This window comes from Sturnus vulgaris, chromosome 1, assembly GCF_052056855.1.
Source record: "Sturnus vulgaris isolate bStuVul1 chromosome 1, bStuVul1.hap1, whole genome shotgun sequence".
Classification (NCBI taxonomy): Eukaryota; Metazoa; Chordata; class Aves; order Passeriformes; family Sturnidae; genus Sturnus; species Sturnus vulgaris.
In genome coordinates this window covers 46,959,919-46,972,985 of record NC_142243.1, presented here as the reverse complement: position 1 = coordinate 46,972,985, position 13,067 = coordinate 46,959,919, and the positions used below count along the sequence as shown (strand labels likewise).

The 13,067-nt window shown below is 34.2% G+C and overlaps 1 protein-coding gene across 9 annotated transcripts in view; it reads right to left on the bottom strand.

Moving 5' to 3' along the window:
- The window catches only part of BBS9 (Bardet-Biedl syndrome 9), a 312,895-nt gene that overhangs the window by 250,113 nt on the left and 49,715 nt on the right, over positions 1-13,067 (bottom strand). For all 9 annotated transcript variants that reach the window (XR_015804090.1, XM_088165881.1, XM_088165909.1 and 6 more), the window contains exon 10: positions 3,193-3,374. Coding sequence is in view for 8 of the 9 variants with exons in the window: in XM_088165881.1 (XP_088022007.1) it covers positions 3,193-3,374 (182 nt within the window). In the remaining variant the exon portion in view is untranslated. The remainder of the gene's footprint in view (positions 1-3,192; positions 3,375-13,067) is intronic.

The following is a 13,067-nucleotide window of genomic DNA, read 5'->3' as shown; positions in this document are numbered from 1 at the left end:
GAAAAAAAAAGAAAAAGCAAATCAGTTCTCCTTTAACATTCAGCTTCATTCCTAAAAATAATACAATTTCAACATGACCAGCAATTCTCAAAGTTCCATCTCTACACCTACCAGTGTAAAGAACAAAATAGCAATGTGCATGATTTTGGAAACTTCTAAAAAAGCTTCACAATTTTATTAGGTTTCTACAGACTACCTAAACCTGGATCCCATTCTGAGTTTCTGACTTATGTATGAAAAAGGATTTAGATGCATTCTATAACAAGATTTTACACCTAATATCCATGATCTTCAGAGATTGTAAGGTATTCTTAAACTTTTGTCTTCATATGTATATGTCAACATATGATTAATAATTACCTCCAAACAGCACCACACATCTCATGGCAGCTTCATCTAAATAATTTGGTCGTGAATATGTTAAACAAGAAAGATTCTGTGTCTAACAGTCTAATCTTCAGCAAATTCCTCTGCATTAGGAGGTATATCAAAGTTTTATGTATAGACCATTACATGTGGCTTGATTAAAATACGTCTCCAGATGATTTCCAGGTCTGTCAACATACAAGGCAAAAGAATGCTATGAACTCACTTGTATCCATTATGCAAAACCTTATGCTGATTCATACATGCAAAAAAAAAATTATACAAATTAAAGCCTTAAAAACCTTCTCTTAAGAGTCTAGAAGTACAGCTGTAGGGTGTTTGCATTTTCTGAAGAGCACTTCTATTTTTTAACATACTAAATATATTGGAAAATGAAAAGTCTGAATAGGAAATACATAGTTCCTAAAGAAATGAGTAAAGAGTTGATGTAAAGGGGCAATAAACATATTAATTGAATAGCTGAGAGCGTGAGCATATTCAGAAAGCTGCAAGAATTTTATTACACAAAGGGTTCTGAAAATGACATAGAACTAGTAGACAGTACATTACCTAACAAGAGGGTCAAGGGAAAAGATATTGATGAAGACAGAAAATAAGTATCCATTTTCTTGTGCTCAGAGAGAAATGCCTCCCTTTCGTACAAGAGAGAAAACAAAACCTAAACACATTTCTCCAATACCACCTAGACAACTTTAGGCCTATTTCATACTGCCACAATTGCAAAGAACTTGTTCTGACAATTACATGCAGTTCAGCACAATCCATTCTTTTTCTATTCCTTCTTAACCATTTCTCTTCTAGTTGCTTCTTCAAGCTAACTATGATGCAACCTCTGCCATACAATCTTTTTTCTATTAGAAGTACAACAGAGATCACAATCAAAGTTTACATATAAGTATCAGCCTTTTGTTACTATTAAACTGAGCTGAAACATGTATCTTTATTCACTTATGTCATCCAGACTGAAGCAAGTAACATTAGATTTAAGTTAGCATAACAGTTAAGATTTTTAAATATTTCATCAGTTTATACTGTAAATCCTTATTCTTCAAAATGTATAAAACAGCTTAAGTTCAATGGTCAGCACTGGAACAGAAATGCAAGACATTTATGAAAATAACTACTCTAAGTTTTTTTTAATACGATGACCTAATTCTAAATATCTTCCACATTTGAAAGTCAAAAAGAAACAAAGAAAAATTATTCATATATAAGTGTAGATATTTTCAAAATAACACAAGCTGTGACTGCACAAGCATGAATCCAAAAGGCAAGAAAGTCAACTCGTCATTTAAGATTGCACTTAGTAGTAACTTAATGGCAACCAAGGTTCAAGCTAAAGTTTTAAGAAAAAAATGTCAAAATGAAACAAAGCAAACACATCCAAAATTGACAGGTATTCTTCATAAGTAAAATGTTTTGTTGCATAAAAAGGTTCTCGTACAAGTTTTACATCCAGTTAAAGCCAAACACAATATCATTAGGGCATCTCTCCACAACAAAGAGAGCATTCATAGAAACTTATCTGAAAATACCAGTTAGATCAGATTAGACAAACTGAGGAAGAAAAAGAAATTAAGAAAAAGGAATGGTGAAAAAAATCAAAAATATTCATAGCAAATTTATTATTCATACCATGACAGTTACTATAAAATTTTAAAAGGACAGCTACAGTCCTTTTCTCTCTCTCCTTAGATCTTGCAGACATGTTGAAACTAAGAAACTGAATTTGATTCACTTCAAATGGATTTGTTCTTCCCGTGATACTTTTCTTTTCTTTGGTTATGATAGACAAAATTGTTAAATACCTATATGGATGGACTGTGGTAAAAATCAGTGAAATTTATCCACATCTATAAGCTTAAATAACACATTACTGAATTCAGAAAATTAAAATCCTGATATAAGTCTACCATGATAGTAGATGAAGTTACATGTAATTACAAAACAAAGAAATCATTGTGTTGTAGAATCAAACTCATGCCTGCAGAGAAATAATTTTTCTTTTCTAGGAATTTCAACTGTGAGATTTTTCACTTTTTTTCACATAGAAAACCATGACTATTACTTTAGTGCATTTTAAGAACATGCTACTTATCATCAAGAAAGAAACTTTAATTTCTTCTTTCTATTTGTTGAAGATTTTTCCATAGCTTCTTGTAAAAATGCATGCTTCCAATTCCCTTCACAAGCCAGGCTGTTTAAAAACACAGTTATGAAAACAAAAACTGAAGGATCCCTGTAAAAATTATGTGCCTGTACTTGAATAAAATCGATGTAATTTATTAGCAATGTGTATAAATTCCTGAATTTATCATCATCAGATATGTCACTCTATCCTACAAATTTGTTTTTGAAGAGTTAAACCAACCGAAAAGTTGCTTTTAAAATGTAATTTTTTGTCAATTTCATAACTTAAAAAAATCATTTGTACTGATAAACAGAATTTGGCAATACTTTTAGTTGCTCTGAAGCCTAGCTACATGAGATTATTGGAATTCTTCAAGTTTTCTTGCCTTCGGGTAGTCATGCACTGTCAGTATTTATTCTGAACTCTTGCACTAGGAAGAATTATCTGCAACCTGATGTAGACACCTTTAACCTTCCAACAGCATTATGAAAATACAAAGAAAGAACCCTTTATCCGAGGGCTTTACTGTCTAGGGTTTATTTATTTACTAAATACTAAATTTTCTACAGAAATATAACTATGGGTAAAGTCTGAAAATAAAATATTTTAAAGTGCTAAAAAGAAAGTCAGGTTGATAAAGGTATGTAAAAATATAGAACAAGAAAGAAGTATACCTTGTGTTTTTGTGGCCTCCCTGATGATTTTCTGAAGCTCTTTCATTTCAGCATTCATTTCTTCATAGTTTATTTCCCTAGAATCAACCTTAGGGGCCTGGAAGAGTGAAGGATCAGTTCCAAGGTATGAACATTGAAGATGCCCATCATCACTCAGAGTGACTATAACACCCTTCAAGTCTCTGCACAAAAAAAAAAAAAAACAACAAAACAAAAAAGCTTACTAAGAAATTGGGAAGAATCATAGGGGCAATAAAATTAATAATAATATTTATCCCTTAATTCAAATGTCTTCATTAATATTACTCCCACTTAATGCAATCATACCTAAGAATGGATTTGTCTTAGATGACTAAATGGCCCTCAGAATCTGTGAATCTGTAAAATCAGGAGAGGTAATGGATCAAGCTGAATACACCAGACAGCTGTGACCTATTTATTTATCTAAGTCTTTTGAATTTTGCTATATTTATGTTACTATGCAGGAAAAGGGAAGGGGTTAGAAGAAATCACAAACAAATGGAAGACGCTCACAAAGAAGACAGCTTTAGGGCTTTGATGGTATCAATAGCTCCCCTAACTGATTCTTTGGCTACTATCACAGCTACTGTTCTGGCTTCAAACCCTGGCTGGCTGTTCCCTGCAGTATCCATCTAAAAGGAAACCACATGAATCCAGAGCAGTATCCTCACACTCCTCTGAATCAATACAAGTGAGCGTTTTATTAGCTACACTATAGTCTCTTTTCTCTCAAGGGAGAAGTACTTCATTGCTCCTGCAAAAATCTCACTCCTTTTTTTATCTGATCTTTACAATGCAAATGCAAGATTTAGGAACGTATTTAACAAACTATGCAACAATAGGGACTACTGCCAGCATTTTGCTTAATTTGAAGCTTATTCCTAACAGAAGAGAAACTGAACATTAAAGACCAGCATAGAAGTTACCAGCAAATGCTAGGAGCATAAACTTTCATTTTCTTTTTTAAAATGCCTACTTTTAATTAAATTAAAAGCCTGTATTCACTTTCATAATCATAGCGTTACACATTCATGCCAGTAATTTGCTCTTACTCCATCCTCAGAATACCTTATAGCTGATGCTGCCTTTGCATCAAATACAACTGCCATAAAAAGCAAAAATAGATAAAATTTAATTTTTAGATATAAAAAGTGATTTGGACAAGATTGCCTAATTCACCATCACACTAATTAAACCCTTGTAAAATACTGAATTTATGTAGGTATTCAAGCTACAATTCATGCACAATTAACAAAAAATCTTTTAACTTACACACACTGATACCTTTCAAATGCCTCCTCTAGTACAATAAAAAGGCAGGTAGCTATGTAAAAGAAATAGAATTCTCTGTTTTCATACATGGTCTTGTAGCATGGCTCCAGAACACACAGACAGGAAACCTCAATCCAAAATTCTCCATGGTAATAGTAATTACAAAAGCCAACAGATGTCACAGATTAATTTTGATCACTGATGGTCCAATTATACTGTTCAAAACGTCTTTTTATAGCACACAAATGCCACAATCCCAGTGATGATTTTACAGCTGCAATCAAATAATCTGGAAAAACTATTCTGTAACTGAGATCATCTGATCTTTGTATAGTTATAACTGCATACAGGAATGAAGACCTTACTGGGCACTATACAAATAAGCAATTGCTGTAGGTAAGTTTAAGCTTTCTCCTTCTATAGAAAGCAATTATTACTCAGTGAAAGAAATAAATCTCCCTGTTGAATTATCAATGTATGGAAACTGCTTGTGAGGGTTTTTTGGACAACAGGTACCTCCAGTCTGCCCTTCACAGAAGCAGGAACAAGCAAATCTGAATTGCCTTCTGGAACAGAACACATAAAAGGGCTCAAACAAATGTTCCCCTTATCTACCATATAAACTCATCTTAAACAGAAAGAGTCTTCTTTTATGGGACTACTGCTTACCACCACTGAAAAGCTTCCATCTACCTCTGCAATTGTCAACATGCAATTTTTCACCATTCCCTACCAAAAAGGTAACAGGAAGCTGTCTTTGTGTGCACCATAAGGCTGGAGATGTCAAGACTCTCCCAACAAATACTTGAAGAAAAGGAAGTGGAAGACTTAATACTGATTTTCAACTTACATATCCAGTACCTGTGCTAGCTGCCATCCTGTGAACATCATGACTTTTTGTGACCTGTGAGCTTGGGGCTTGCATCCTAAAGTGACTTTCTGACAAACTGTAAACTATCAGCAGGAACTGGAAGTAAGCATGAGTCCTGGTTTCTCTCAATACTTGAATATTTGTTGTTGACTTTTTATTTGGTTTCCTTGCTCAGGACTGGGTCTGTTGTTTTAATTACATGCAGAACTGCCCATCCTAATTTTCTTATGTCCAAAAAGCTTGGTACAATACAAACCTGTGCTACATTTACAGAATTCTCGATGGCACATGAAACAAATACATCAGGCTAACCCTGAGTTCTTTTATATGAGCAATGCTAGGAGACAGACTATCACGAATACTTGCACCACAATAATCTTAGTAAGGGATGCAAATAACATCTAGTGTACAGGATTTTGTCAATGCCTGCCAAATGTTTGCAAGTAGATTTGCTATATTGGTCAGGGGTGCAGCAAAGTCTTTAAAAATGGGGCATTGTTGAGGCAGATGCTAGCATGCTACCAGATGCACTGCCCCACTCTTTGCCATCAAATTATAGCAAATAATTTTATGGGTTTTTTTAAGGCATGGGGGACACAACAAGAGAAACAGCATTGGGAGCTTTTTCTACAACTGGAGAAAGAAAACTTCTGAACACAAGATAATTTCTAGAATGGTCCAGTGTTCTTCTGTTGTTCTTGGCCTTCTGATGTTAACATATTTCTGTTACACTTTTTCACATTTTTTCTGGTAAACAGAATTGTTTTGCATTCCTCTTTGGAAGAAGCGAGCATTGATTGACATTGTGATGAACCAGTAGAGTTAAGAGGTCTCATCATCACTGTCCAATCCAAGCTCAGTGTTAGATTTTCATAAATAGTTATGTGATGCAAATAAAGAAGTCTTTTCCTGCTCGACCAACTTAGAGTCAGGTGTGTGTGTCTCTCTCTCTCTTTCTGTGTGCGTCACAACGACCACAGTCCAGCAATGGCTTTGGATGATCTTAAAATTTTTTCCCAAAGGTATGTATCTGTTAATCTAATAACAAAAGATTCATGAGGACATCTGAATGTAAATCAAAAGGGCATGAAGAAATATAGCTATAAATTTAGCAATAAATCTTTGATGATATACTACTAAGGTATAATACATTCAAAAGCGGTTCGTAAATACAGCCCTTTCTATACACTTTTAAGGTGGCAGTTATCTGCAGCTAATCAGTCTATCAAATGAGATACATTTAAATCAATTATAATAATTTACAAATATGTAAATTATGCTTGGCTTAACTTGTGACTCAGCATTACAGAATGCACATTCAGAAACCCTACCTTAAAATGAACTCATTTCAACCAGCTTTCCTTGATAGTCATGACATCCTTGAAGTCTACACTATCTCAGAGACAAAAGCATGAGCTAAAGAAAGTAGCATTAAAAATTATACTTTTCCTTTGCTTCAGTTAGTGCTCTGCTGGGTCCCAAGAAGATTGTTCAAGATGAAACATGCATGCAGTAATCTTTCCTTGTTAAAAGTGGTCCATGAATTTGCCCATCAATAGAAACAATAATATGGATAAGCAGTTCTAATATATTTTTTAATAATACATTCATTTCTCTGTCGAAATGTTTGTCAGCCAGTCAAAATTGCATTATTTTCTCAATCTTTTTTTAACAGTGGTTAAGGACAGCAGGGGGAGGGGAAGCATATTTAACAGTTTTATAATACTTTCCCCATAGCTACTGCTCTCACACCATATTCCTGCAAATACCATTACTTCATTTGGCACATTTTGCATACAATCTGGAATTTCAATTACTTATTAAATTTCTTTTATTGTAAGCTATTTTTTTTACTATGTATTGCACAATAACCAGAGTAATAGTAAATCTAAGGGGACATTTTAACAGTGAGGAATTCAAAGTATAAAACAAATTATTCTGGTATCTACAATAACTTTACAGTACAAAGCAGCTCCTACACACATATGGTTATAATTTGAAAAACTATCTTTTACTGGATTTTGGGTAATAATAATGGCATATGTTTTTTGTAGGTCTCTCTTACTAAACAAATTGCTCACACCATAGTTCTTTAATTAATTTGCATGTTTCCAGTTATATGCTATCAAACTGATCACTCAAACGATTTAGAAGCTGAATCTGTAGTTCTGAGTTTTACTTGAACAACACGTGCTAAGCTTTGGACAACTCTTAGGACAAGGTCTCGTTATTGACACCATTTGCAACTTTAATTATTTATATTTATAATAGCTCATAAAATTTCTACTTCCATTTCAGAAGTAGTCTTAATTGCTGTTACTCAAACCAACCATTTTAGAATACAAGATTCTCTGCAATACTACTTTCTGCTCCTTATAGCTAATGTATTATTTTAAAAGGACTAGATTAGGAAACTAATTCCTGGAATTGTGCTCAAGCATTTTGAAGCCATTTCTCTTATTTCAATCATCCCTTCTCTCTCAATCACCCCTTGAGATAATTAGAGGCAAGAGAATATCTCAGTAACACTTTTTAGTTTAGTGCTTTTGAAAACCTAAATTATTCTATTATTAAATTATTATTTCAGTGTTATTTTAAGCTACAACTACATGAAATATTTGATAAAACACTGAAGGAAGATCATACTAGAAGTAACTAATTATAAGAATTTTCTAACATGAACTAATGGGAATAAAAGCAAAAAGCTCATCATACTCTTATTAAACACACACTCCAAAATCTCAACTACCCCCACAGCTGAATATTCAAAGTACATCCAGTGTGACTCAATACAAGCTACTACTGATACCTAACTGTCCTGCACATCCTTGGAGCACCCTCAGGCTTCTTTGAAATGCTTGCCTCAGTAAAAATTCTTGGTTCAACTTACATTAGAAGTAAGACTCGTATGTGTAAGCCTTCCCCATTCTGCCATTACACATGAATACAGACAATCTAATAACTCTCAAAAACTGAAATTCCTTTCAAACTATTTATATAACATGCTTAGCACATTCTGCAGAGAGCATGCAAACAAATAATGCAAATACAATGCTCAAATACAATTGTTTAACAATACGTAACTATATTAAATAGCATAAAGCGGCTGCTGTACAGAAAAGCATTCTTCATCTTTCCCATTTGTATGATACCTTAGGATGGCTGAACTTAACTGAATACCAGATACTAATCTAATTTTAAAAAATTATTAAATACATGCAAGAAGAAGAGGGAAATGAAACACTATTTCATCTTGATAACCAATGGAAAAGCAGTTAAAAAATAGAAGTTATGACTAGTACAACAGGTTAACATTTATCCCCTCTTATAAACACTGAAATGAAGAGAGCCGGAATTGAGTAACACCTGAATGCGGCCATTTAAATGGCTGAAGAATTCTCCACCCTTCAGGTCCTATATGGCTACTTTTGCTTCCTACTTGTGAGTGAAGACATCTCCACAAGCAACTTTCCATAGTGACACCACACAGCAAAACAACAAATTAGCCAGGACCAGGACAAACTCTAACTCTCACCAGGCTTTAACTTTTGTAGTTCTCCTTGTGTAGTTTTCTCCTTGAAAGAGACTCTGCCTAAAATGCCATCCAGCAACCAAATAAAAAGAAGCATTTTCTGTTAAAAAACAAAAAAACAAAACAAAACAAACAAAAAAACCCCAATAAAACAAAACAAAACAAAACAAAAAAAAAAAGGAGAGAGAACTTGACTGTTTTTACTTTTATTGCCAACTTAAAACCAAGCACTACTCACAAAAGTTTGAGTCGGGGGTCCTTTCTGCCAGAGCACTACTGCCACCTGCGGGGCAGCAGAGCTTTCATATAGGTGAGCCCTGAGAGCTACCACATCACACTGTGAAGCAGATGTGGGGTTTTTTTACCAGGATTAGTATAACAACTTAGCAGTTATTTCCTTGGCACAAGGGAATCTTATCAGGCTCATATTTAACACTGCATGCCCTGGGACAGACATCCCTGCATGAGACAACCTTCTGGTCCCTCCAGGCAGGGAACACACACACACCACGCACTAATACAAGGCAGGCTAGGCATGAAATGTAAGCTCATGCTACAAGTTTCATACAAAATGCAAAATCTTATCTGAAGGATTAACCAACTTTGTTTCTTGTTGTTTAAAATATAAAATCAAAACTATTTCAGAAGCAACAAAAGTTTTATTTAAAAATTCCAGCAGATAGCTATCCAAAGCTAGTATTTGTCACCAGGTAGAATGAAAACATCATATTCAGAGTGATGACATAAGCCTCCAGAAATATATGTATGTTCTTGCTTTAAGCAAAAAAAAACATAAAGAGCACTGAAGTATAATGTATTCAAGGAAAAATTCATAATTTACACATTGCATTTCTTAGTATCACAGTTCCATATCTAAGATGCTTAGTGGCATTAGCAGAATTGAAAATGAATGTGAAGACTGACAAGCAAATCTGATTACTTTAGTAAGAGTGCAGCCTATATGTCAGAGCTCTAAATAATAAGAAGAGAAATTGCATTGTGATTTCTCTGTGACAGTACCAGCATTAGCAACAAGAAAAAAATTAAGACCAACTGTGACACATTTAAAACATTTCCATGCTTCATTCTCTCTTAGAGCATATTTCTGCATTTGCACTTCCTTCATGTGAAATCTACAATCTGTTTCAAGCCCAAGCTCCCCCACCAGCAGACAGGTATATAACAGTTTTCAAAGGATCAAAGGCTGTACTAACTATGCCATGTGAATTTATGGTATGGAGAGCCTCAAAAGTTTATCTTTCCTCTAAGCCTTCTCTTCTCCCACTTCAAGACAGTGGTTAGAGTCCACATCACTTCAGGCAAGCTGGAGAGGCCCCTAGGATCTCTGCTTCCAACTTAAAAGAGATGCTTCACTGATAAAAATCTATAGTAAGTTTATTATTTTAAATAAAGCTTATTCTTAATTGTTGGCATCCTATAGGATAATACTGAGAGGTACACAAGGAAAATTAGACTATGCACAGATTATAGAAGTTAACAAGAATAACAATAATGTGTCTTTAAAATACATTATGAAAAAGCTTTAAGAATTACATAACTTTTAAAACACTCAGATTAGTTTACATATCTTTCTCCTCACAGTTGCCTGCAAGTTCCAAAATTCACCAGCATTTCAGTAAGGAAAAAGTGTGTACACTTTCTAATATTACTTTTAACAATATTTATAATTGTGTCCTCACCCTGCCTGGTAAAGAATAAAGATGCTTTTTCAAAGCATCTCTAGCACTTTGCACTGCTTGCTGCCTCTCAGTTCCACAACTTGACATAAATGTCCCATGTGCTCCTCCTTGTACAAAAAAAGTCTTTCAGGTTAATAGCATAATAATCAAGACATTTTAAATCAACAGACTGAAATTTTCATAAAACTTTTTCAAACTAGACATCCAGCACATTCATGGGTAGCGTCAGAATACATCTATAAACTCCAACCAACTGCTCAATAACCAGCTCCAAGACTTAGAGTTCAGAACCTTGTTCAGATACAAGTTATAGTCTACTCTGTCACAACAACAGCACAGACAAATAGTGGGTTAGCTAAAAAAAAACCCTATTATATTTGTTTAAATGCAAGGGCCTTATTTAAAATACTAGAGGGGAGTTACTTGCCCTCTTGTTCCTGAGAACTTCCACTTTTAAGGTTTTCTCTAGAACCATAGAGGTAGGAATATTTTAAGTGGTATTCTAAAGTCGAAACCCTTACAAAATCATATGACTGTAAAAAGTAGGTTTTTTGAAAAAGCAAATAAGTGGCATGCAATAAAATTAGGAGAACTGGCAATATGGCCATGTACTTAGCATCACAGAGTAAACACTATTTGAAGCTAGCTTGCTAGAAAAGCCAGGCCTGAATCCCAGTATATGCTGGACACAGTATGTAGCACATCTATGTCTTTTTCAGGATCAGAATCCTACAAAAGTAAAATAAATACAACCATATTCGTATTTTGTGGCTAAGATACACATAGTAAATTTATGTCTTCAAAAGATCTTTGAAAAGAGTCATATTTTCTACTGCCATCTCGCAATAAGCCAGTGGCAAGTCAGCAATGAGAAAAACATGCAATCTTCTTTTTTTTTATCCTAAAAACATTTCTTTAAAATGCAACTATGATTAAGTAGAAAGATTCTAGAAATCTCTGCATTTAACTTCTCAGATCAGGCAACATTCTTACAGAACACTCAAATAAAAATTTATATATACACATGTATATAATTGAACAGTCCATACCGTACGTCATAACTGGCATTGCCTCCATTACAGTACTACTACACAGAAAGGGAAAAATCTTCCAATAAACGATAAAGTTTGATTTCTGTAGTTTTCTTTCCATAAAACTGTGTAATAAGTGCTAAGTTTTGTTGGGTTTTTATGTAAGATTTGCCATTTTTTATACAGTGGTTCTTTAACCGTTGTGGTAGCTGTGGTGATGTCTGTTATAATAAGGAATAATAGATGGGCTGGAATGAAGAACAAAGTATTTTCAAGCATCCGGATAGCTAAAAATTCAATGAGGGGAACTTTATTTTGACTCCACCTATTGTTACCATATATATGGTTGCACTTTTACACCTTATATAATTAATTCAGCTACAATATTTCTCCATGTGTTTTCTAGTTAAATTCAATTCCTGTTGCCTTTCTACTCTTTGGAGAACCCAGCTACATAAAGCACGTCCATCCAACTACCCAACATACTACAATTATGCGCTGGAAAAAAGTTCTAATTTCAAGGTCATATTTAAACCAGGCCAATACTTTTTCATTTGCAAATTGATTGAAGATTTCAAATTCTTTTAAAAATATTGGAAGTTAAAATTTCATAAAAGCACATTTTCAACCAATGACTATACACCAGAATTGTGAACTACAATTTTTTGATTCACCTATCTTACTTAAAATAAACTTATCAGTCTGTTAGGCTACATATGAGTTCAAATCTGGGAATTAATCCTGTGCCAAAACAAAGAATTTAAACACGTATGTTCTCTTCTTTAAGGAGATAGGTTGCTGAATTAGAGACTTTTTATATAATTTTATTCAGAAAAAGTGCCATGAAGTTAGAAGCATGTTAACTATGTCAGGCTCAAGCTATTACTCATATACACAAGAGAAGTCTTTTTCTATGAAACCGGTGAACAACAGGGACTTTAAAGCTCATTAGACTAGTAAGTATACAAACCACACATTTCTTAGCAATCATTCTAATATCATGAAATACTAATAAATCAGAAAATCCCAAGGAAGCATTGTATTTAAACATTTTTCAAAAAGGAAAGAAGTTGTTCTCTCCATTCACTGCATTAACTGTAAAATTCTTTATTGTTTGTTGTTGTGGGAAAGATGAGTTTGGTTTTAAATGCAATAAACACAATTAATATCTCTCAGCAGAGTGCTCCCCTCCAAAATGCAAGCCGATGGGAAATCCTGAAGTGCAGCAGCACATGTCATTTGCCTTATGCTTCAATTGCATTGGAGGTGGTGTAGGGACAATCTCTGTCTCAGTCACTCAGCCTTGCAGTCAAGCTGCAGATTGATGGGGAGAGACTGGATAGGAACAGAGTATTGTAACACACAGAAAGGTACTAAGTCATAAAACCCACCCAATCCTTCCTCACATATTCTTTCACACCCCAGGTTAAACATTGGGAATTTTTCTG